The sequence below is a fragment of the Danio rerio genome, chromosome 1 (assembly GCF_049306965.1).
Source record: "Danio rerio strain Tuebingen ecotype United States chromosome 1, GRCz12tu, whole genome shotgun sequence".
Taxonomy (NCBI): Eukaryota; Metazoa; Chordata; class Actinopteri; order Cypriniformes; family Danionidae; genus Danio; species Danio rerio.
The window spans coordinates 58880585-58905384 of NC_133176.1; the positions used below are offsets into that span (position 1 = coordinate 58880585).

Here is a 24800-nt window from a genome sequence, read left to right on the forward strand (position 1 = left end):
CCACCGTAACAGAAAATTTGACTTCTCTCCAAAATAATCTCCATTAAAACGAGCAACGGCGAGAACAGAGAAGCTGCAGCTGTTTAAAGCGAGATAAGTGACAAAAATGTGTTTATTAATGTAAAATATACTAATATCACATTCAGAGAAGTGGACAAGTAGAGTTGACCATTTAAATCCAAAGTTTAAATCCCAAAGCGGCCCAGAATTCTTTGCGATGCCTCTGACTGTCCTGATTTCATTCATTTACTTTTTAACTTTCCTTAGTCCCTTATTTTATCACACACACACACACACACACACACACACACACACACACACACACACACACTACAGCCAATTTATGTCACCAAGTCCCGCTATAAAGCGTGTGGACCGGAGCACCCGGAAACCCACAAGAACATGCAAACTCCACACAGAAACTGACCCAGCCGGGACTCGATCCAGAAACCCTTTTGCTGACCCTTTATGTGACAGTGCTAACCAGATTAACAAGTCATATATATTTATTTATATATATTATATATTAGGTTTTGTTTGGTTCTCCTCCACATAAAATCAGCAGCAGCAGTAAAACACACTTGATCTTTCTGTCCACAAGATGATTAAAGTTGAACTAAAGTTCCCTAGTAGCAAAGAATTCTGGCCCAGATTTGGCATAAAGCTGGCACAGCAGGCATTCATCCGGCACTGGCATACAGCATGTGGGCCAAACATGGCCCAGGTTTGGCAGAGGTGGCACCGTTTTTAAGGCGGCACACAAGATTTGGGCCAGATGAAAAACGTAGTATTTGACCCAGATTAAAAAATTTGATAAGTGGGCCATGTGAGTTTGGTCAGTCTTGACCCACATTTAAAATACACTAAAATCATTTTTGAGTAAAGAAAAAAAATTCTACCAATCAGGTCACTTTGAGAAAAAGCCTGCCCATAGTGTGCCTAAAGCCTGGTTCACACTACAGGATTTTAAACATCAGCAGATCGCTGTGCTGTTTACACTACATGACTTGACTTTGTGTCTTTTGATCTTTGTGGTGTTCAAACTACGCAACACTCCGTGAATGATCCACAAGAGGGGGGTCACACACTACATGATCTGACAACAACTCATTCCCCATCAGCTCATTCAAGTTACCAAACCACAGCCAATGAAAATTTGAGGGAGGAGTCATCAGAAAAAAGCTGAACACTATTGGCTGCTTGTGTGCTGATGACATCGCTGACAGAGTTTCAAGCTTTGGAGAAAGCATTTAAAAACATCGTCAAATCAGCTGATTTATCAGCGGATTAATCACTCATCTGCAAGGTTCCAGTGGATAGATACACAGAGAGTTTTTAATTTTTGTAATTTTATAACTCTTTGAAATAAAACTAACATATTTATAACACCGTGCCGTTTTCTAACTATCAGTGTATTTCTTTCTGACATTGATATTTTTTTAATTACAAAACAGTAAAGAACTGAGCGTTTCTGCCTTAAATTACCATATTGGTCAAAATGACTGCATGCATGTCTGATACTTTTCACTGTGACTTTAAATATGTGTGCATTTTCTTGCCTGGAAACTTCCTGCTAACATAAACAAAACTTTCTGATGGCAAAAACATCAATTTACTTCAGATATCTTTTTAAAACAGCATATTCTGTGCTGTTAAATAGCTTCTGTTTGAAAGTGAAAATGAAAGCCAAGACCTTTAAGTGTTTTAGTATCTTAACTACATATTTATAGGCTGTATTACCAAAAAAATATTATATTTTTAGGGTAATGGTGTCATTAAATATGATGCCAGACATTCAAAGCTTAATTTTAATATCTCAATAACAGCTTTGAATGTAAATATGTTGTGACAGTATGGCGTTTTATATTAGAACGGTCAGAATGAGCAGTATGGTAATTCTAATAGTTACAGAATTCTAGTTTCACTGTTAATATAGCTTACTCTCATGTCTGTGCTAACGCAGAATGAAGTGAGTGCACTGATGCCCATTCTGACCAATCACAGATGTTTCTGCTGAGCTCCTGAACACACAGCCATTCAGCTCATGCTGATCTGCTCTCTCATTGGCTGCAGCTCGTCACTACATCTGACCACACGTGGGGTTGAGTCGGCCGACTGCTCTGGAATATTTAGCATGCTGAATATTGGATTTCCGTCTGCGAGGTGTCGGCGACGCGTCAGCGAGCCTCGTTGATGCGTTGCTCAGTAGTTCACACATAAAGAGCGGCGAGCGCCGAGCACCCGCAAATTTTTTCCCGATCACAGCCCGATCTGTCGGCGAGCTCGTTAACTTCCAAATCGGGCTCAAATCAGGCTTAAAATCCTCTAGTGTGAACTAGGCATAAAGCACATCACTCAATGGGTTTATCAATTTCATTGCAATCGTGACACACCAACCTATCTGGCCCAGTTCAGGCCCAGTTATGAGTTATTAACTTGGCTGAGACTTGGCCCAGATATGGTCTGTGTTTGGCTCTTGTCTGGAAGCCAGATTTGGTCCAGTCATGTACCGTAATTCACTGCGGCATGTGGGCCAATCAAAACCTGATTGTATGGGCCAGAGCTGGGCCAGAGAAATTTTGCTATGTGGGATTTAAGGTAATAATAATAATAATCCTAATTTAACAATTTCTGAGATATTCAAACATTTAGTTATTAGTGTTAAGGAAGTATTTTAATCTTCAGCAGAGCTCTTGTGTTGTCTGTCAGAAACGGCCTCTGACCCACTTAAACGCCCACTTTAATGTCCACTGATGGATATGAATGTGGTTAAGTATGTCGTATGTCATGTTAACACTTCATGAGTGAAAATAGAGTTTGTGCAAACAAGAGGAAGTGACACTAAGAGCTGCAAAGCTTCATCAGGTGATGCTCAGACACTCATTTAAAGTGTTTTACTCAGTTCTGTCTCCAAACTAATTGTATTTTCACATTTTCCCTCTCAAACACTGAACAATAGTGAATTCTGCTGTTTGACATCTGTAGATGAGAGCGACTGCAGGAGATGTTCTGGTGTTTTTAAGATGATCTCATACAGACACAGGAAGAGGAAGACAAATATTTAACAGCCCATTTGTAAAGTGTGAAAACTGCTTGACCACTTGACCTGCTGAGGATCTCATTTGAGCGTCGACACTGAGACACTGAAGCACGGTAAGAACATTTCAACATTAAAATAATTCTGTTGATTTACGGCTGATATTTGTATGAAGGCATCTGCTGAATGTTGATTTGAGGAGTTGCAGAAGCTCAATAACAGATATAAACAGATACAAATACAGATGTTGTGGTCAGGGCCGCTCAGGCTCCAGGTGAGATTCTAGATGGTGTAGTTCCTCCTCACTCAAACTCAAGAATTAAAGGACACATACAATACTTTATTTCCCCACAGATTATTAGAAAGTTCTGTTCATGCTGGATTATGATCATGTGTTGCTTTACTAGTGTGTTTAGTAAAGTCAGATCATGTCAGAGATGATCCTGTTCTCCATCTACAGTCTGTTCACACAATAGAGTTTGTGCTGTTGTGTAGAGATGATGCTCATACTGTCATATTTGTCATTTGTAGGATTGCAGAAGTCACTATGTTGAGGTCTTTCAGAGCATCTCTTCCTCTGATCTTAGTGATCATGACTGCGGGTGAGTTTTCACTACAGTCACTATAGACAAACTTTAACACTCTTGAGAAGCGGACTGAGCTCTTCACACTTTGTGTCTCAGAAACCGACAGCAGTGTTTTACTGACAGAGACAATGAAAAAGGTCAAAAGTGATTACATTTTAAAACAATTTAAAAACAAATTTCAAATCAATTGTAAAAGTTTGTTTGTTTAACGCTTTTCACAATAATGATCATTCTAAAGCAGCTTCACACAGGTGCACACTATTACTTCACAATCAAAATCAGCAAGAGTTAGTGTGCTGTGTATAGGGTGGACAGTATATAGATAGTCAACCTGCAGTTATACAATAATGTGTACTTTTCAAAGAGGTGACGTATATGCGGTTTATTTATATTATACATCTTAATGTATTATTATTGGCATTTGCAAGAGAAATTTGAGATCTGAAAAAGCGCACACATACGGCCTCTGGCGGATTTGCAAATATAAAAAACTGCACACACACAAAAAAAAAAACTTACTTCCTGGGACGTATTTTGCTCTCTACAGAAATGCATACTGTGGTACGTATCCATGATGAGTCTGGGTTGAAAAAGAGAATTGGTGTAGCTTAGGGATGGGCAAACTTGATCCTCGAGGGCTGGTGTCCCTGCAGAGTTTTGTTCCAACACTAGTCAAACACACCTGAACAAACTAATCAGTGTCTTCAAGATCACTAGAATCTATAAGCAAGTGTGTTTGATTAGAGTTGGAGCTAAACTGTGCAGGACACCGACCTTCCAGGACTGAGTTTGCCCACCACCGGTGTAGCTGCTGTTATTATTTTATATGAGATATTAATGTGAATATGAAATGATGCATTTGATGAGATGCATTTCACTGGACATAAACTTGTGGGATGGACTGTGTATATGCTTTACTAAAAGAGAAGCCTTTAATCTACTTTTAAACTAGTTTATAAATGTTTGTTTTGTGCATGTCTGTGTTTCAGGGTCTGATGGTCAGCAGGGTTGGGGAGTGAATTACAGCTCTTCATCTGTTTGTGTATTAAAGGGATCAACAGTGAAAATATCCTGTACTGTAAAATATCCTCATGATCATCGGCTCAGATCAGTCTACTGGACCAAACATGCTGTAACTGATGGAGAAGCACCAGACCTGTGTTCAGACCCTGATAAAACAGGAAGAGTTCAGTGTGTCAGAGAAGATAAAGACACTTCCAGCATCACTTTGACTGCAGTAACAGAAGCTGATAAACACATCTACTACTGCAGATTCACTACTGATGTTGAGGGTGGAAAATGGACGGGGATTCCTGGAGTTCAGCTGGACGTCACAGGTAGAAGCAGAACTATCAGAAACACACACAGCCAACACTTTATAATCTTTCTGTATTTGCTGTGGATCTTCATGTTTCTTAACAAAAACCTGAATAAATTAAGTCCAGATTCCAGATTCAGAGTCCAGATCCAGTCCAGAAGAATAGTGAACTTTGCTTTATAAAACATTGCAAAAGAGACTAAAAATGATGAATGTTAATGAAATATGCCAAGTGTTCGGGAGGGTTTGTTTATGATCATAAAAAATACAAGTGCACCATTTAGAAAAGCCAAAAACCAGTCAGGAAATGTGAAATATGAATTAAAAATAAACATTCTTGATTGTTCTCAGGCTGCAGTTCAGATTCAAGGCAAGGCAAGGCAAGGCAAGTTTATTTATATAGCACATTTCATACACAATGGCAATTCAAAGTGCTTTACATAAACAAGAATAAAAGAAACAAGTAAAATAAAAATAAAAACAATAATAAAAATGCATAAAAACAAAACATAAAAACAGGTAAAATGTGATATAAAAGAATGAAGAAGAAGAGAAAAACATAATAGTGCAATCTGTCGGACGCAGCACAGTGCTCATTCAGTAAAGGCACAGCTAAACAGATGTGTTTTCAGTCTTGATTTGAATGTGCCTAATGTTGGAGCACATCTGATCATTTCTGGAAGCTGATTCCAGCAGCAAGGGGCATAGTGGCTAAAAGCCGATTCACCCTGCTTTGACTGAACTCTTGGAACTTCTAGTTTATATGATCCTAAAGATCTGAGTGATCTGTTAGGTTTGTATTCAGTGAGCATATCTGTGATGTATTTAGGTCCTAGGCCATTTAGTGATTTATAGACCAGTAGTAATACTTTAAAATCTATTCTGAATGTAACTGGCAGCCAGTGTAGAGACCTGAGGACAGGTGTGATGTGCTCTGATTTTCTGGTTCTGGTTAGAATTCTGGCTGCAGCATTCTGGATGAGCTGCAACTGTCTGACTGTCTTTTTAGGAAGACCAGTGAGGAGTCCATTACAGTAATCCACCCTGCTGCTGATAAAAGCATGAACAAGTTTTTCTAAGTCTTCACTGGAAACAAAGCATCTGATTCTTGCTATGTTTTTGAGATGATAGTATGCTGATTTACTGACTGCTTTGACATGACTGTTGAAACTCAGATCTGACTCCAGAGTCACACCAAGATTCTTGACCTTATTTTTTGTTGTTTGACCTTTAGTGCCAAGGTACGCATTCACCTTGAGAACCTCATCTCTGTTCCCAAACGCAATGACTTCAGTTTTCTCTTTGTTTAACTGAAGAAAGTTTTGGCACATCCAATTGCTCATTTCATCAATGCATTGGCAGAGGGTGTCAATGGGGCTGTAGTCATTAGGCTGTAAGGCTAGGTAGATCTGAGTGTCATCAGCATAGCTGTGGTAGGAGATTTGGTTCTTTCTCATTATTTGGCTTAGAGGGAGCATGTAAAGGTTGAACAGCAGAGGTGCCAGAATCGAGCCTTGTGGGACTCCACATGTCATGGGTGTCCACCTCGACCTGTGGTCACCTATACTGACATAGTAACCTCTCCCTTCAAGGTAAGATCTAAACCATTCGAGGACCGTGCCAGACAGCCCAACCCAGTTTTCCAGCCTATCCAGAAGTATGCTGTGATCGACAGTGTCAAATGCAGCACTGAGATCGAGCAATACCAACACTGTTATTTTACCTGAATCTGTGTTTAGGCGGATATCATTGATTATCTTTATAAGAGCGCTCTCTGTACTGTGATGTGCTCTGAAACCAGATTGAAAATTGTCTAAACACCCCCTGAAGTTTAAGAACTTGTTAACCTGGTTAAAAACAACTTTTTCAATGATTTTGCCAATGAAAGGGAGATTTGAGATTGGCCTGTAATTGCTCAATAGGGTGTTATCCAGGTTGCTCTTCTTCAAGAGGGGTTTAACAACTGCAGTTTTAAGTGAGGTTGGAAAAATCCCTGAGAGAAGTGAAGCATTTACCACTTTTAGAAGATCCATTTCTAAACAGGTAAACACCGTTTTGAAGAATGATGTGGGGAGCGTGTCAAGACTGCAGGTTGATGTTTTCATAACTTGCACAATTTCTTCTAAGATTTTGCCGTTAATTGCCATGAAATCAGACATAATGTCTGACTTCTCAAGTTGTGGTTGAGCTTGTTTGATATCGACACAACTTGACTGATTGGATGAGCTGATTGCCTTTCTGATATTATTGATCTTATCAGTGAAGAAATGAGCAAACTCATTACATTTGCTTTCAGAGAGGAGCTCACTTGGAATCTGACTGGGGGGGTTTGTGAGTCTCTCTATCGTTGCAAAGAGTGTGCGAGCATTATTTAAGTTGCTGTTTATAAGGCTTGAAAAGAAAGTCTGTCTAGCAGTGTTTAGTTCCATATTAAAGGCATGAAGACTGTCTTTATAGATGTTATAATGGACTACTAGTTTCGTCTTTCTCCACATACGCTCAGCTTTTCTGCACTGTCTTTTCATCATTTGTACTCTCGGTGACCTTGTCCAAGATCCCTTTTGCCTGCCAGTCATCTTCTTGACTTTAACAGGAGCGATGTCATTTATGACATTCTCAATTTTAGAATTAAACAAATCAAGGAGAGAATCAACAGAATCTGCAGATATACTTGGTGCTAGTGATATGGCCTTCATAAACTGCTCACTGGTGTTCTCATTTATGCATCTCTTTCTGACAGAGACAGATCTGTCTTTAATAGCTGGAGTGATCAATATATCAAAAAAGATACAGAAATGATCAGATAGTGCCACATCCTTAACAACAGTCGATGAAATGTGTAAACCCTTAGTTATAAGTAGATCAAGGGTGTGTCCACGATTGTGTGTGGGTCCTTGAACATGCTGAGTCAGATCAAAAGTGTTAAAAACAGTCATCAGTTCTTTTACAGCATTGATTTCTGGATTATCAATGTGAATATTAAAATCCCCAGCAATACTAAAATAATCAAATTCAGAGGTTACTATTGATAACAGCTCTGTAAAATCCTCAATAAAAGCTGGAGAATATTTTGGAGGTCTGTAGATAATGATCAGTAAGATGCGTGGAGACCCTTTTAGTGCTATACTCAGATATTCAAAAGAAAAATAGTCACCAAATGACACTTGTTTACATTCATAGACATCTTTAAACAGGGCAGCGATGCCTCCACCTCTCCTATTAGCTCTGCAAACACTCAAAAAGTCAAAGTTTAAAGGAGCTGCTTCATTTAGAACTGCTGCGCTACAACTGTCATCTAGCCAAGTTTCATTTAAAAGCATAAAATCAAGGCAATTTGTGTTGATAAAATCATTGACTAAAAGAGACTTATTGTTGAGTGATCTGATGTTTAAAAGCGCTAACTTAACAGTTTTAGCTGTTTTTTCTATAGTAGTCTCAGATCTACATTTAATAGACACCAGATTTGAATGATTTGCTAAACGTCCTGATGAAGTCTTTGGTTTTCTGTCACTTAACACAACACATATCTGCTTAGAGAAAGCTGCAGACACACTGGGTTCCTGCTTGTTCTGAAAACATTTGATAAAGACACTGTTATCTAAGCAGGCCCCCGACACACATCACAGAGAGCTCTTGTGATTACCAGCTGAAGATGGGGCGTTGTTGTTTGGGCCCTGGCGGTGTGATCGGAGGGCTCTTCCAGGTGGGCTCATAGGTGGTTGTGGAGCAGGCCGCTTTTTGGTTGGTAACTGGGGGCTTGCGGCAATGGAGTGTGAAAGTTTAGTTCCAGCACACACCAGTTCCTCCATCTTTTTTGAAAAACCCAAGAGTGGTGAACATTGTGACAATGAGAACGTGTCCGGTGACAGAGGCTGTGCATCTGGAGATTCTGTCTGCAGAAATATGTTTTCCTGAGGATCATTTTTGAGTGACGAGACTTGATGCTGTTCTGACGCGTCACAGTCTGCCTGTGTTGAGCAGAGGGCAACTGATAGTGTCTCTATCAACATTGGGTGTTTTGGCTGTGTGGCATTATCACTGTCCTTGGGTGATTCGTCAGCCACAAGTCCACTCAGGAGCTGATTTGAAGTCCTGTGGTCATCTGGACATTTGCTAGGTGTGTGTGTACAATTCAGTTCAGTGGCATACACAGCTGATGGATGATTGAGGGAGAAAAAAATATTGTCCTTTAGCACTTTTGCACCAAGTTTGTTTGGATGAAGGCCGTCTGATGTAAACAGCTGTCTTTGGTTCCAGAAGAGATTGAAGTTGTCGATGAAATTCAGTCCTTTCTTGTTACATGTTTTCTGTAGCCATACATTTAGACCAAGAAGCCGTGAAAACATATTTGTCCCTCTTGCAGGGAGTGGTCCACTTATGAACGCCTGAACCTTCAATCTTTCAGCTGTTTCCAAGAGCTCACAGAAATCTTTCTTGAGCAGTTCTGACTGTTCTTTCCGAATATCATTCTTCCCCACATGGATGATAATCCGTTTTGCCGTCTTGTGCTTTTTCAGAACTTCCTCAAGCTCTTTGTTTACATTAGAAACTGTTGCATGAGGAAAGCAGTATGTCATTGTAGATCTGCTCCTGAAATTCTTGATTATTGAATCTCCTACGACTAGTGTTCTTATCTCAGGTGCGATCGGAGCAGAATGCCGCTGTCTAGTCGGCCTTGAGCCTCTGTTCCATGCAGAATTAGTTGCTGAATCATGTGATCTCTGTCTGACTTCATTTGGGAATTCTTCACCCATATTACTCAAAACTTCAAATCTGTTCTGAAGCTGTATTTGAGTCCGAGCTGTATTTGGGGTAGAAGACGCTAATGCGGCAGCGTATGATCTGACCCCTCGAGTACCCTTTGGTCTCGCACCTTGTTTATGCCAATGCTCATTTTCAACAGTTCTTTTCTGTTTTTCTGTGCTCAAAACAGTAGCAGGAACAGATTTATGGGACTCACCGGCTGTGTGCTGAGAGAATCCACAATGAAGCTGAAGTTCTGGTCGGATCGCAAGCAACTTCGTTTCAAGAACTGCAATCTTTTGTAGAAGTTTGTGGCAGTTTGTACAACAGTGAGAATCTGAATTAATCCGATCCAGAGGCATTTTCACAGCCGTGTCTTCCCGTCTCCGGAATGTAAGCAGCTGATAGCTGGTAGCGGGAGGATTGTTTAGACGGTAATTCCTTTCTTGTTAGTAAAGCTATATTCCAGAAAGTTTGTAGAATCGATGCTGATCTTCAAGCTGTGTTGTTTGAGCACTGTGCTGATAGGCTCAAGTTAAAATTAGGGTATAAGATATAAGAGCAAGAGTGCGAAGAGCGGAGCAGTGGGCAAAGACGTCCGAACAGTAGCAAAGCAGGAAGTAAAATTCACTCAGATTCACTCATATAAACATAAGAACAAAAGCAAAGCTGATTTAAAGGTGCCCTTTAAAGAAAATCTGGGAATACCTAGGTATAGTCAAATAATAAGAGTTCAGTACATGGAAATGACCATACTGTGAGCCTCAAACTCCAATGTGTTCTAGCTGTCATGTAAATTCCATGAGTGTATTTCCCTCTCTAGTTTTTATGTTCATCAAAGTTTATATTAAACTTACTATGTACTGTATGTGGAACTCTTATTTTGACAGCGTAAAATGAAGCAAAGTCAAAGCCACCAACAGTTGGATTTTATGTTACTAAGCTTCTATGAATTTTTTTGCATTTGTACCTAATAAAAAACTATACTCTCCATTTCACTAAACCTTGTTAAATATGTGATTGCTTTTATATTTGTATATATATTCATTTTTATGACATTATATTATGACAGCTCTCGACAAAACAAGAAATGTTCATAAATGAAAAGTATTCTGGAGAAGAAAGAAGGTTCAGAACATAAACAGAATGATAAACCATTGAACTGCTGTCATTTCTCTGTCAGACCTGCAGGTGGAGACACAGCAGACTGTTGCAAAGGGAGGTTCTGTGACTCTGAGCTGTAAAAGCAGCTGCTCTCTGCCTGAAGAAACTACATTCATCTGGTACAGAAACACAGAGACAATAAATAAAGGAATCAGAACAAAGAATCAGCTTCAGCTGTGGTCAGTCAGCTATTATGATGATGCTGGATATTATCAGTGTGCTGTAGAAGGAAATGAACATCTGATCTCTCCTGCTGTTTATGTCAAAGTAGGAGGTGAGTATAAACAAGAAGATGAGTGAAATATCTCACATGTGGAGTTTCTTAAATTGCATTTGAGTGAACATGTAAAGCTTTCCTCAAACTGATATCTTTTGTGTGTTTTAAATATTTGAGCAAAACAAAAGATTTCTGTGATTTTGTTTTTGCTGATAGCCTGATCAGTTTTCCTCATGTCTGTGTTTCAGGGGTTGATGGTCTGTGGGAATCTGGAGTGAATTACAGCCCTTCATATGTTTGTGCATTAAAAGGATCAACAGTTAAAATATCCTGTACTTCAACATATTCTGTTTATGGTTATCAGCTTATGCAATCTGTCTTAACCAAACCTGCTGTAACTGGTGAAGAACCTCCAGACCTGTGTACAGATCCAGACAAAAGAGGAAGAATTCAGTGTGTCAGTGAAGATAAAGACACTTTAATCATCATTTTAACTGCAGTAACAGAAGCTGATAAACACATCTACTACTGCAGATTCAGAGATGCATGGAATAAAAGATGGACTGGGATTCCTGGAGCTCGTCTTGATGTCACAGGTAAATAAACTGAGATCAGGACTTTATTCAGGTCTCCATGAACACAGCAGCTCTTTATTTTACAGGAGTGTATCAGCCATCTGAACAACAGCAACATCATGTTTTTATGATATAACTGCTCTCTGAACTGCTTCAATTTGAAGTTCAATTTACACTAATTTAGTAAAAATACTATTTGCATAGACATTTACTGTTTACATTTACAAGTTGTAATTTCTCTGTCAGGCCTGCAGGTGGAGACAAAACAATGTGTAAAAGAGGGAGATTCAGTCACTCTGAGCTGTAAAAGCAGCTGCTCTCTGCCTGAAGAAACTACATTCATCTGGTCCAGAAACACAGTGAGATTAACTGGAGAAACACTGAATAATCAGCTTCACCTGCAGTCAGTCAGTCGCTCTGATGCTGGAGAATATAGATGTGCTGCAAGAGGAAAAGCAGGAGAACGTCTGAAATCTCCATCTGTTTATCTCAGTGTTGAATGTGAGTATAAATCGACTGATTAATAGTAGAAATGTATCACATAAGCATAATTATGATTATATATTAAATACCTCTTTGATTTGTTATACAGACCGCTTGACATTTGTTTGTTATTATTAGAGACTTGATTTATTCAAGATAATCCAATAATAAGTCAGTTTTATCATCATTCATTGTATTTGTGCTTTGACACCCTTGTTGCGGTGATGCTGGTTTATTTACTGTTCACTGGTTTAGATTTTCATCTTTTATTTAATTTCTTGAATTTATGTAGTATCAAATGTCTAGTATAGATAGTTTTTATATTATATATTCTCTGTTTTTATTAATTGACTTTTACTTGCATTACATTTTTATTGTCAATACATGGTTATTATTTTTCAGATCCTCCAAAGAGCGTCTCAGTGTCCGTCAGTGGATCTGCTGTAATAGTGTCTGGAGATTCAGTGACTCTGAGCTGCAGCAGCGACTCAATCCCTCCTGCACTGAACTTCAGCTGGTTAAAAGAAGAATCATCTGTAGGATCTGGAAGAATCTTCAGCATCTCAAACATCAGCTCTGATCACAGTGGAGAATACAAGTGTAGAGCCAGAAATGAACATGGAGAGAAAAACTCTGATCCTGTGATGCTGAATGTCATGTGTGAGTGTATTTTAACACAACAGGCTGATCCTTGTTCTGGTCATATTGTTTTATTAGTAATTATACAGATATTTAATTGTTTTTGTAAACAAATTATTCCTTTTTCAGATCCTCCCAGGAATGTCTCAGTATTTATAAATGGATCTGCTGTAATAGTGTCTGGAGATTCAGTGACTCTGAGCTGCAGCAGCGACTCAAACCCTCCTGCTGTCAAATATATCTGGTTTAAGGAGAGTCAAAGCTCAGCTGTTGGATCTGGACAGAGTTTTAGTGCACTAGATAGTGGCCGATACTACTGTGAGGCTGAGAATAAATATGGCTCTCAGAGATCAGAGTCTGTTTCAGTCACTGAAGGTATTTTCTAGAAACAGACACTCTTTCAGTTTCTTCTGTCTCTGCTGTCAAATGATCTTCATCAGCGTCTTGTTTCAGCGGTTCAGAGATCTGCTCTGCTCACACTTACTGGGGTTGTGGCGGGATGTGGAGGATTGATCTTCATCATCATCATCATTATTGTGTTCATATGGTGAGTGAATGCTGAGCTGATCTTGAATTAAAAGGCTGTTTCAAAAATTAAAATGAATATAGAACTTTCTGAACCTGAGGCATTAATAAAAATGAAATGTTTATATATTACTTTTTAATACTTTTAAATATTTTTCTTCAGGAAGAAGAAGAGGAGAGACGGTGGAGCTGAAGATACCAGAGAAATTCAGGTGAGTTTGATAGTACAGACCTGAATTTACAGAAAACTGCTCATGATATTAATATTATTTTATTTGAAAATACAAGTATCTGCCCTGAAGAAGATATTAAAAGCAGGACTGATTATATTTCTGTGATGTTTGATTAAACCACAGCAGAATCCCATTGGCAGATCAGCAGAAACAGCTTCAGCCAATGACAGTGCAGTGTATTCACTAGTATCAGCCAATCAGAGCGAGGATCTTTACACCAACATTACAGCAGTGAAACCCAAACGCTCCAGCAGAGCAGAAGCAGGAGATGTGGAGGATCTTCAATACGCCAGTGTTCATCACTTCAAGAACAAAGACATGAAGACTGAAGAACATCAGAAGATGGAGATGCAGCGTCCGTCTGATGGCAACAGGTGACAAAACATTCATCTCAACCCCAATTAAACACTGAGACCCTTATAAAACATGTTCAGTGCTTAAAGTTTCTCATTTGTCTGCAGATGTGAGGATGTGATTTACAGCTCAGTCAAATAAACAACATTGGCTCGATGTTGTTGATGATGATCAGAGACTGCTTGAGTTCTGCTGATTCACAGATTTTGCTCATCATTAGAGGACGTCAACATCTGATTTCAGGCTTATTTGCTGATGTGTGTGTTTATTGTACAGAGTGTGTTTGTTCTGGAAATGCATTTCAGGAGGAAATCAACATTTCAGATATAAAGAAATGCATTCATATATTATATTCATATAACCTTCATAATTCTTCTTCATTATTGTTAATTAGTGTCTTCTTCACTGGAGGATGAACAGACTGAACTGATGATTTGTACAGATGAGCAGTGTTTTCAGCTCAAACTCAAATCAATCTGTAAATAATTATATTAAAGTGACTGGATTTGACTGAACTGTGTTTGCTGGAGTAAACTACTAATGTCTGTTGTGTTGTAGTGTCATATATCACACAATAAACATTGATTTCATAATTATGATGACTGTGTGTGTTTTCAGATTGACCGTTAAGACTTAAATCAGTCTTTATAAAGTTTGATCAAAATAAAAATATGATTAAAGGCTAAAATTAGGCAAGGCAAGTTTATTTATATAGCACATTTCATACACCATGGCAATTCAAAGTGCTTTACATAAACAGGAATAAAAAGACAAGTGTGAGAAAATAAAAACACTTAATAAGAATTATAAAAATAAGAAGTGGTGAATTACTTTGAGAAAAATAATGGTAAGTGAAAAAACTTAAATCCCTATAATAGCTCATTAACATTAATAATATTAAATAAATACATCTAAGTTCATTATTTTTTATCGTGAAATGTGGTTAAAAAACAAGCAGACGTGTTTAAAGACTGCAGATACACAAGCACCAATCAGATTACAGTCTGTGACTCGAAGCTCCGCCCACCGTAACGGAAAACTTGATTTAATTTCAAAACAAGTTCAAGACAAACGAGCAACAGAGAACAAAGCGGGATGAGTATGGAGCTAATAATATGCTAAAACAATCTGAATTTGAATTGTGTTAATTTGAATTATTGACAATTGTAATTTAATAAATCTGAATTTTTATATGTCGTTAAAATATTTTTAATTTCTGTTTTTGAATTTTAATTTCACAACTTGAATATTGTACATCTGAAATTTAAGACTCAAAAATTTAAAATTCAAGGCTGAATTTTTTTTACAGACGCATTTACAAACTTCAGATTTTTGTGTTTTGAATTAATAGACTGCAGGTATTAAGTTTGTAAAAATGTAGTTTTAAATTTTCAAGATGAAGAAATTAATTTCCTGTTGATCACCCCTGACCTACTTTCTGCTGAATCTGAATTTCACGATCTGAATTTCCTGTTTAGAATTTTATAATATTGAATTTGAAGTTGTGAATTAATTTCTTCATGCCAACTGACACAGCCAAAACCTTCTTGCTGTGAGGCAACAGCGCTACACACTCGCCACCTATGATTAGTATGTTATTTTGTATCTAGTATGAATAGGCATGTTGTTAGAATGTCCAATGTAAAGTCAATGGCAGTTTTTTACCATGAAAGTATGGGACAGTTGCTAGGGTGCCATAAGTGGTTGCTAGGGTGTGGCTAGTAGGTGATTGGCAGATTGGTATTCTGAGTTGAATGAGTCCAAAGTTAAGTCTGCATGACAGTCTGATGCAAAGTTGAGAGGTCACAAAGTTTTGTCCAATGTTAAGTCAATGGGACTTTTCAGAATTTTCCGGGTCAGTTTTCAGAAGGCCATAAGTCGGATCAGTTGGAAAAGACAGAGCAACCTAATTCAGTATAGTTTGAAGGTTTGGAGTGAGTTTGGTTGTTGTACTTTAAACGGTCTAGGAGGAGATGCTTTCTTAAAATAGTCTAAGAAAAAGAAGAAGTTGATGTCGTATAACACTACGTTGCTTCATCAAGCCACCCTAACTAAAGTTTAACAGAGATTACATCCTTTAGTAATTTATTAGTGTTTAAGAAGCATTTTCTAAATGAATTAATCTGTCAGCAGAGAATTTCATGTGTGTGTCATCTGTCATGTTCACTTCTGAGCTGAACTTCTGAGTCCGTGCACAAAAGAGGAAAAAGAACAGAGCTGCAAAGCTTCATCAGGTGATGCTCAGACACTCATTTAAAGTGTTTTACTCAGTTCTGTCTCCAAACTGATTGTGTTTTCACATTTTCCGTCTCAAACACTGAACAATAGTGAATTCTGCTGTCTGACATCTGTAGGCGAGAGCGACTGCATGAGGTGTCCTGGTGTTTTTTAGATGATCTCATACAGACCCAGAAAGAGGAAGACAAATATTTGTATCAGTGTATTTTTAAAGTGTGAAAACTGTCCATTTATAGTAATAGCTTGAACTGCTGATCTCATTTGAGTGTCGACACTGAGACACGGCAGCACGGTAAGAGCATTTCAACACTAAAATAATTCTATTGATCTACGGCTGGTATCTGTGTGAAGGTGTAACGGAGGCCAGCTAGTAAATGCTGTTTAGGTAAATCTCACTCCTCTGACCTCTAAAGGTGCTCTAGCGACAGACACTAGATGCCATGGACTTTAGTTTCCTTGTTAGAGCAAACAACTCCCATGCGGAAGGTTGTCGGTTCGATCCCAGCTCGGAGTGGGTTGGGTGGTGTTGGACCGGGGGGGGTTACATTGGTGCTGTGACCCTGATGGGAGTGAGGTTAAGTAGGGTGAGTGTAGCAAAGGCCAGCCAGTGAAATGCTGTGAAGGTAAACCTCACTCATCTGACCTCTAGTAACAGTCGCTAGAGGCCATAGTCTTTAACCTCCTTGTTAGAGCAACTGCGTAAGGTTGCTGTTTCGATACCAACTCGGAGCGGGTTGAGTGGCATAGCACCGGCTGGGTTACAAAGGCATCTGCTGAATGTTGATTTGAGGAGTTACAGAAGCTCAATAACTGTTATAAATACAGATGTTGTGGTCAGGGCCGCTCAGGCTCCAGGTGAGATTCTAGATGATGTAGTTCCTCCTCAAAACAACAAGAGTTTCTGCAAATGCTGATCTGTTCTGAAGCTCAGCTGAAACGTACAGCACAGGAGAGACAAGTTTGATCCTGAAGAGTCTCAGTCCTGCAGAGTTTCTCTCAAACCCCAATCAAACACATCTGAACAAACCAGTCCAGCTTTAAGAGTTTCTCCAAAACTACAGGAAGACCAGCTTTATCAAAACTCTGCAGGACTGGAGACTAATGAGACGTGAGGCAAACTAAAGAATCAAAGGACACTTACAATACTTTATTCCCCCAGAGATTATTAGAAAGTTCTGTTCATGCTGGTTTATGTTCATGTGTTTGCTTTACTAGTGTGTGTGGGTTTATTTAGTTGTGTTCTGCTGTGAAAACAGGGTGTTTAGTGGTGATTGTGTGTGTTTGGTTTGGTCAGGATGTTGATTCTGTGTCTCTCGCTCTTGATCACTAAAGCTGAGTCAGAATCCAAATATAAAATATGACAGAGAACAAAGTCAGATGTTATTTCTGCAGCTGGAAAACGTAGAGACGCGGCATCCATCATGTTAGTGTCTGATTTAGAGTCCGTTGAATGTTTATTTTGGCAAGACTTAAAAACTGGAGCAGTTGATAAACTCTGCTGATGACGTGTCGTCACTGACCTGTTAGCTGTGGTGTTTAGTTTTATATACTGAGTGAAATAACAAAAGTAATACTTTGTTTTTTATTTCACCTCAAAAATCTTGGGGAAAAGACACCCTAAACAGATTTATTTATATATTCATTTTCCTTCAGCTTTGTCCCTTATTTATTAGGGTCTCCACAGCAGAATTAGCCGCTAACTATTCCAGCATATGTTTTATGCAGCGGATGCCCTTCCGGCCAACACCCAGTGCTGGGAAACACCTGTACACTCAGATTCACACACACACTCATACACTACGGCCAATTATGTTTACTCAATTCTCCTGCATTTAAAAAAAAAAAAAATTTTTTAACTTGTTCATCCTACTACTCCACACAATTCTTGAGATTTCATTGGGACAACTTAATTTTTTAGTTCAATCCACACAAATTTGTTAAAAGTGTTAAGTTAACTTACTCGATTTGTGTTGGGACAACATGACTGAATTGTGTGAAACTGCATTTTTTACAGTGTATAGCCCATGTCTTTGAACTTGTGGGGTAAACCGGAGCACCCGGAGGAAACCTATGCCAACACGCTAAGAACATGCAAACTCCACACAGAAATGCCAACTGAAACAGAAATGCCCAGCCTGGACTCAAACCAGCGACCTTCTTGCTGTGAGGCAACAGTGCTAACCACTGAGCCAATGCAAATCTCACAGTGAATGTAGGAGAGTTGACAGCCCTGTCTAAAATACTGAAGTGGTGTTAATTGGCATAAATAATTATACTCAATGTTTCAGTGAAGACACAAACCCTGGTCACCTTCAGGCAAACATTTCTAATGTGGCGCCAACTTGTCATTGTTATTCAGTGTGCAGCTGTTGTGTAGAGATGATGCTCATACTGTCATATTTGTCATTTGTAGGATTGCAGAAGTCACTATGTTGAGGTCTTTCAGAGCATCTCTTCCTCTGATCTTAGTGATCATGACTGCGGGTGAGTTTTCACTACAGTCACTATAGACAAACTTTAACACTCTTGAGAAGCTGACTGAGCTCTTCACTCTTTGTGTCTCAGAAACAGACAGCAGTGTTTTAGGGCGTCCTCACACTATCTACAGTTGCCTTGAACCCGGCCAAAGCACGCTTTCAGTAGGCGCTCTCGCTCAACACAGCGGAGATTTCTTTAATTATATCGTTTGCTGAAAGTGCAGCTGTCGTGCAGTGAGGGGTTTACGTCTTTAATAACCTTTGACAGTTTGGGTTAATTAAACTGTTAGAATGATAAATAAATTCATATGAAACAGTCCCATAAAAGTCACATCTTGTCTACAGTTTCGGGTCAGGCGCTTTGCACTTACACTACAAGCGTACCGCGTCAAAGCCTCAGGCACTCCTCTTCCGACCAGGCCGGCCAAGTGAACCATGCCTGAGCCTAATTTAGAGCACTCACACATCTCAAACCATCCCGGAAACGGGCTGGGCACGGTTCGGACTAGAATAGGGCGATGTCGACCAATTTGGCATTACGATGTCTAATGTGAAACATCGCACGGACGATGGTATCGTCATCATGTAAGATGATAGACTGTGCGCGACGTGTCTGAAGAGTGAGAAGGGATCCGGGGTTGAGAAGGGTGCGCGACTTATTTGAGGACCGGAAGGAAGACGCGCGACTTCCGGGAGATTATCACTCGTTTGCGGAAACTTCCGGGAGACTTAAATGTCTAAATATCACGTTAAACAACTATAGTGAGACGCGATTCAGCGGTATATCCTTGATAAACTGTCTGACGTGCACTGCTCTCTGTCTGGAGCTCAGAGGAGCGCATGACGGTGTGTGGCTGTGTGTGTGTGTGGCTCTGCAGTGAGCACCATTTGTGTCTTTGTCTGTGTCTGTGTGTGTGTGTGTGTGTGGTCACGTGATGTGGGTTTTCAGTGGACGGAGGGCTGTTCAGAAATGTTAGGTAAAACAGTGTGGATGTGAGTCATTTTCGTTCTAAAATGCCATTTTAACACTATAGCTGGGGTTTAACACTAGAGTTTGTGTGTGCGAAATTCTATCGTAAGGCGCTGCGAAAATGCGCGGGATTAAACAAGATTAATAGACATTAAAAAGCATGCGATTGCTCCATGTTTTAAATTTCAGTCTAGAGAGGCCATGTTTTGATCCCATGTTTTGATTGGTCTCACGCTGTCAAGTGATGGGATTTCGTAGGTCAGAGTTCACCAAGCTTGAACTTTGCACCGCATCAACCTGCGAAACTTGACGCATAACTTTGCGTTTCCGGTCTGATGCATTCGCGTGCATATGAATGGGAGTCTATTGGGAGAAAAGTCAAGTGTGACCTCAGCTTAACCCATCCTGAAACTCTAATATGACCGCAGCTTAAGACGTATTATTGTTAACGGGGCCTGAGTGTGTATTTTTCGTGAGCGGGTTTGCGACGGGGGCGGGGCAGAGGATCGGCGATGCCAGCTCAGCATCGTGATGTCTATCCGCCATCGGCTATGGGCGATGGCGTCTTCTATCTGCCCAACCCTAGTTCGGATAGCATAGTGTGAGCGCACCCTTACAGACAGAGACAATTAAAATGAGCAAAAGTGAAAAGATTTTTTGTGCCTTGCCTCAATCCTCCATTTGTCATGTCTGTGTTTCAGGGTCTGATGGTCAGCTGGATTGGGGAGTGACTTACAGCTCTTCATCTGTTTGTGCATTAAAGGGATCAACAGTGAAAATATTCTGTACTGTAAAATATCCTTATTATCGGAATCTCAGATCAGTCTACTGGACCAAAATACCTTATGGAGAAACACCAGACCTGTGTTCAGACTCAAAAACAGGAAGAGTTCAGTGTGTCAGAGCAGACAGAGACACTTCCAGCATCACTTTGACTGCAGTAACAGAAGCTGATAAACACATCTACTACTGCAGATTCACTACTGATGTGGAGGGTGGAAAATGGACGGGGACTCCTGGAGTTCAGCTGGACGTCACAGGTAGAAGCAAAACTCTAAAATAACACAAACACACACAGCACTGCATGATGTTTGACCAGGTATTTCTGAAGTGTTGATTCCCAGCGAAAGTGAGAATGGATGCAATGCTTATTTGCCATGATTCAGCTGCTTTAATATAAAATCATCCTCCAAATACAAACATCTAAATGCTTTATTCTTTCTTTTTTCATCATAATGTATTTATTGTTTGTTTATATTAAACCTGCAGTGTGTAGGTTTTGTCTATTGCTATCTCTCTTTAAAATGTGCAGTTGTAGTTATTAGCAGAAGTTTGTCTTTATGTGGTTTAATGAACGGTGTGGGTCTTCAGCATGGATAAAGCTGATGTTTTGCTGTGTTTGTGTGGCTGCCGGTCACTGCACTGTTCTGGATCCTCTACTCAGGGTTCCACGAGGGAATTTCTAGAACAGGGATCACCAAACTTTAGATTTTTAGCTCTAACCCTAATCAAACACACCTGAACAAGCTAATCAATGTCTTACTATGTATACTTGAAACACCCAGACAGGTGTGTTGAGGCAAGCAGGAGCTAAACCCTGCAGGGACACCGGCCCTCCAGGACCGAGATTGGAGACCCCTGTTGTAGAACATCACAGAATTTTTTTTTTTTAAAGATTTATTTTTGGCCTTTATTAGATTGGACAGTATTGAGACAGGAAGCAAAGTGGGAGAAAGAGAGGGGGTAGGGAAATGTCATCAAGCCAGGATTCGAACTCGCGACACCCTGACGTGCTATTGCACCATGTCGGCACGCTAACCACTAGGCTATTGCGTCAACATCACGGAATTTTAAAAGGTCTATTAAAGGCACTGAAAATTAGGGAATTGTATATTTATTTTTACCCAAATCATGTAATATCAGCAATTTTTTTTTTTGTTTTTGGAAATTTTATTTTCCATTTATCTGTACTGTTTATTGCATCGCTCCACACAGGTTTAGCCTATCGTTATGGTTGGGCTATTTTTCCTTGTCAAATCAGAAATCAAGGCAAGGCAAGGCAAGTTTATTTATATAGCACATTTCATACACAGTGGCAATTCAAAGTGCTTTACATAAACAACAATAACAGAAACAAGTAAAATACAAATAAAAAAATAATAAAAATGAGTAAAAACAAAAAACAAAAAAAACACTAAAACAGGTAAAATGTGATAAAAGAATGAAGAAGAAGAGAAAAACAATATAGCGCAATCTGTCGGACGCAGCACAGTGCTCATTCAGTAAAGGCACAGCTAAACAGATGTGTTTTCAGTCTTGAAATCACTGCAGTCATTAGTGTTCAACACTTTTCTTGTTTGCTTTTAACACTATCGGTTGTGTTTAGGGAAGGGTGTGGGTCAGTTGATTGCAAAGTATATGTTATATTGAAAGATGCACAACAAGCCCCAGCTACTCATGAATGCTCACAAGAAGGATGTGTAAATGGCATCTATGTGAAAACATATAGCTCTGGGCATGAATTTCCAAAAAGCCTGTGGTAACTTTTCATGAGGCAAGAATTTGCTGAGATTCAGAAACTGTTATTAAAACACACGTCTGGACTGAGATGTTTCCCCGGAGAATCATCAGTCTTTAGCAGTCAATGATTGGCTCCTGTACTAGAAGGCGGGGCTTCATTTTCTAGATTATCCATATTGAATCTTTTGGTTTTGACTCTGGGTGAATCTCCAGTCACTAATGATTGTTGTTTTGATCTTTCTGGTTTATAATCCGCCATTTACTCCAGCTGCTGTGATGAAAAACTGTAAATGATCCTCCACTTACAGCTCCTCATGTGTGTTATAGCAGATACTCCTGTATGGATAAATATGTGATGCAGTGGTGCTAAGATAAACTCACAGATGTTGTTGTGATTTCTCCGTCAGACCTGCAGGTGGAGACACAGCAGACTGTTGTAGAGGGAGATTCAGTCACTCTGAGCTGTAAAAGCAGCTGCTCTCTGCCTGAAGAAACAATAATCTACTGGTACAGAAACACAGAGAGATTAACTGGAGAAACACTGAATAATCAGCTTCACCTGCGGTCAGTCACCTACAATGATACTGGAGACTATAGATGTGCTGCAAGAGGAAAAGCAGGAGAACTTCTGAAATCTCCACCTGTTTATCTTAATGTTAAATGTGAGTATAAACTGACTGATTAATAGTGGTAAAACATCAAAAAAGTATTATAGACACATTTACATTAATAATTTAATTTAGTTCATATTTGTAAGAGTTTGTGATTTATTTAAATCAAAGCTCAGCTGTTGGATCTGGACAGAGTTTTAGTGCACTAGATAGTGGCCGATACTACTGTGAGGCAGTGGTGTGGCGGACGGGCCCGTGATTAGGGGGCCCTGCGTCTTCGCGATTTTCAGTAATTGAAAATCCGGCAACCGCAATAATCAAACCCCTGGGAACAACTGTGGTCGGAACCAAAGTTCACGTTTGTGTTCTCTGAACTCCTCTCAAGCGGTGGACTACTTCATTCTGATTGCTTGCCGCCGAACCTCGTCATTGCTCATTACCATAAAGTTGACTTGATTTCAACTCTTCTCGACGGCCATACCAGAGAAGACGCGCCGCGCTGCTCTTCGCCGCCGGTTCTCATTGACAATGAATGACTTCTGGCTACTTGGACGCTCTCGCCGATTTCAGTGTCAGTTTGTGATCGCTCCTCAGTTTGTGAACGCTACCCTATGTCATCGCTCACCCCGCCCCACTTTCCCACTCCTTTAGTTTGTGATGGCTCCTCAGTTTGTGAACGCTACCCCGCGTCGTCGCTCCACCCTGCCCCACTTTCCCGCTCCTTTAGTTTGTGATCGCTCCTCAGTTTGTGAAGGCTTGCCCGCGTTGTCACTCCACCCCGCCTCCCTTCTCCACTTCTCAATTTGTGATCGCTTCCTCGCGTCATCGCTCCACCGACTTCCCCCGTCCCCTCAGTTTGTGATCGCTCCAACCCCCTTTTCATCAGGGGGCCCCGTCAGTGATACCTGCAGGGGGCCCCCTGCATTTTGCGCTATGCCACTGCTGTGAGGCTGAGAATAAATATGGCTCTCATAGATCAGAGTCTGTTTCAGTCACTGAAGGTATTTTTTAGAAACAGACACTCTTTCAGTTTCTTCTGTCTCTGCTGTCAAATGATCTTCATCAACGTCTTGTTTCAGGGGCCCATAGATCTGCTCTGCTCACACTTACTGGGGCTGTGGTGGGATGTGAAGGATTGATCTTCATCTTCATTATTATTGTGATCATATGGTGAGTAGAGTTTGTCTGCACATGATCTTAGTCAATTTACTGACATAAAAATCTCCAATGTAACACAAATGCAAACATAGTTTTCTCTGTGTTTTCAGTTTGAAGAGGAGGAGAGCAGCTGGAAGTGAAGCTGTGAAGCAAAATCAGGTCAGAAACACACAATACGCTTGTGTGCTTACACTGAATTATAAATACAGATGTGTGTGTGTGTGTGATGCAGTATAAGTGTAGAAATGAGATTGATCAGATCCAGATAAACACAGGCTAATGTGTTCATGTGTTTCTCTCACAGTCTGTCGGCTCCAGAGCTCCTGATGATGAGACCTACACGGCTCTTGAGCTTCAGTCCAGATCTTCTGAATATGAGACTCTACATGTAGCAGGAGCTTCAGCAGATCCACATTAAACTCTCCTCGCTGTATTACTGCTCATATACAGGCAAATACTGAAGCTCCTCAGAAACTGATCATCATTAGAGCTCATCAACATCTGACTGCTCATAAACACATATTAGACTTTATTCACACAGTAGGATTCTTCTGCTTATGCAAACACAGTTTAGGATAAACAGCATTTCAGATATTCAGGCTAGCAACTGTAGTGTTGTTCTCATTATTTTTAATTATTGTCTGCTTCACTTGCATTTCAAAGATTTCATTTAAGCTTTCTAAGCATTTAAACCACTAAGAATTTTTTTCATCTTAATGCAATCTGTAACTGTTACTATTAAAGTGTGGTGTTGACAGTTTTTTACTGTATTTGTTTATATTGTATGTTGTCAGATTTCATAATAAACATTTCTTTGTCATTTTTAGTGTATTTAATGACACAGTAACGGTATTTCATGTGTGTTTTCAGATTGCCCTCTAGTGGTCAGACTTTTATCAGTTTCATATGTGAATAAAGGCCAGAAGTGGACATTTAAAATACTAAAATTGA

General features: G+C 39.7%; 2 protein-coding genes across 7 annotated transcripts; both read left to right on the top strand.

Annotated features, from left to right (window-relative positions):
• Positions 1-2724: 2724 nt before the first annotated feature.
• On the top strand, positions 2725-14473 carry LOC101884568 (B-cell receptor CD22-like). 5 transcript variants are annotated; one of them, XM_073906743.1, is made up of 13 exons: positions 2824-2865; positions 2960-3153; positions 3569-3639; positions 4614-4961; positions 10869-11123; positions 11315-11662; positions 11888-12142; positions 12527-12784; positions 12893-13138; positions 13217-13310; positions 13452-13500; positions 13645-13895; positions 13983-14473. In XM_073906743.1, exons 3-13 carry the CDS (start codon positions 3585-3587, stop codon positions 14014-14016), a joined length of 2193 nt encoding a protein of 730 aa, XP_073762844.1. In that variant the 5' UTR covers positions 2824-2865; positions 2960-3153; positions 3569-3584; the 3' UTR covers positions 14017-14473. The 5 variants fall into 5 exon arrangements, with proteins under 5 accessions (XP_073762822.1, XP_073762833.1, XP_073762844.1 ...); XM_073906721.1 differs by having other exon boundaries at positions 2725-2865; positions 12527-13138; XM_073906732.1 differs by having other exon boundaries at positions 2801-2865; positions 2986-3153; positions 12527-13138; positions 13648-13895.
• Positions 14474-14869: 396 nt separating this feature from the next.
• Positions 14870-24679, top strand: LOC141375143 (neural cell adhesion molecule 1-like). 2 transcript variants are annotated; one of them, XM_073907368.1, is made up of 7 exons: positions 14870-14974; positions 18527-18597; positions 20262-20600; positions 22488-22742; positions 23771-23861; positions 23960-24008; positions 24154-24668. In XM_073907368.1, the coding sequence occupies exons 2-7, from the start codon at positions 18543-18545 to the stop codon at positions 24265-24267; spliced, it is 903 nt and encodes a 300-aa protein (XP_073763469.1). In that variant the 5' UTR covers positions 14870-14974; positions 18527-18542; the 3' UTR covers positions 24268-24668. The 2 variants fall into 2 exon arrangements, with proteins under 2 accessions (XP_073763469.1, XP_073763464.1); XM_073907363.1 differs by lacking the exon at positions 14870-14974 and adding an exon at positions 16100-16405 and having other exon boundaries at positions 24154-24679.
• The last annotated feature ends 121 nt before the right edge of the window (positions 24680-24800 follow it).

Excerpts from the sequence above, each read along its gene's own strand:
- LOC141375143 (XM_073907368.1), top strand. The coding sequence starts at position 18,543 with ATGTTGAGGTCTTTCAGAGCATCTCTTCCTCTGATCTTAGTGATCATG. Across the intron at positions 20,601-22,487 it reads AGTTCAGCTGGACGTCACAG|ACCTGCAGGTGGAGACACAG; the intron begins GTAGAAGCAAAA and ends TTTCTCCGTCAG. Across the intron at positions 23,862-23,959 it reads ATTATTATTGTGATCATATG|TTTGAAGAGGAGGAGAGCAG; the intron begins GTGAGTAGAGTT and ends CTGTGTTTTCAG.
- LOC101884568 (XM_073906721.1), top strand. The coding sequence starts at position 3,585 with ATGTTGAGGTCTTTCAGAGCATCTCTTCCTCTGATCTTAGTGATCATG. Across the intron at positions 11,124-11,314 it reads TGTTTATGTCAAAGTAGGAG|GGGTTGATGGTCTGTGGGAA; the intron begins GTGAGTATAAAC and ends TCTGTGTTTCAG. Across the intron at positions 13,139-13,216 it reads GTCTGTTTCAGTCACTGAAG|CGGTTCAGAGATCTGCTCTG; the intron begins GTATTTTCTAGA and ends GTCTTGTTTCAG.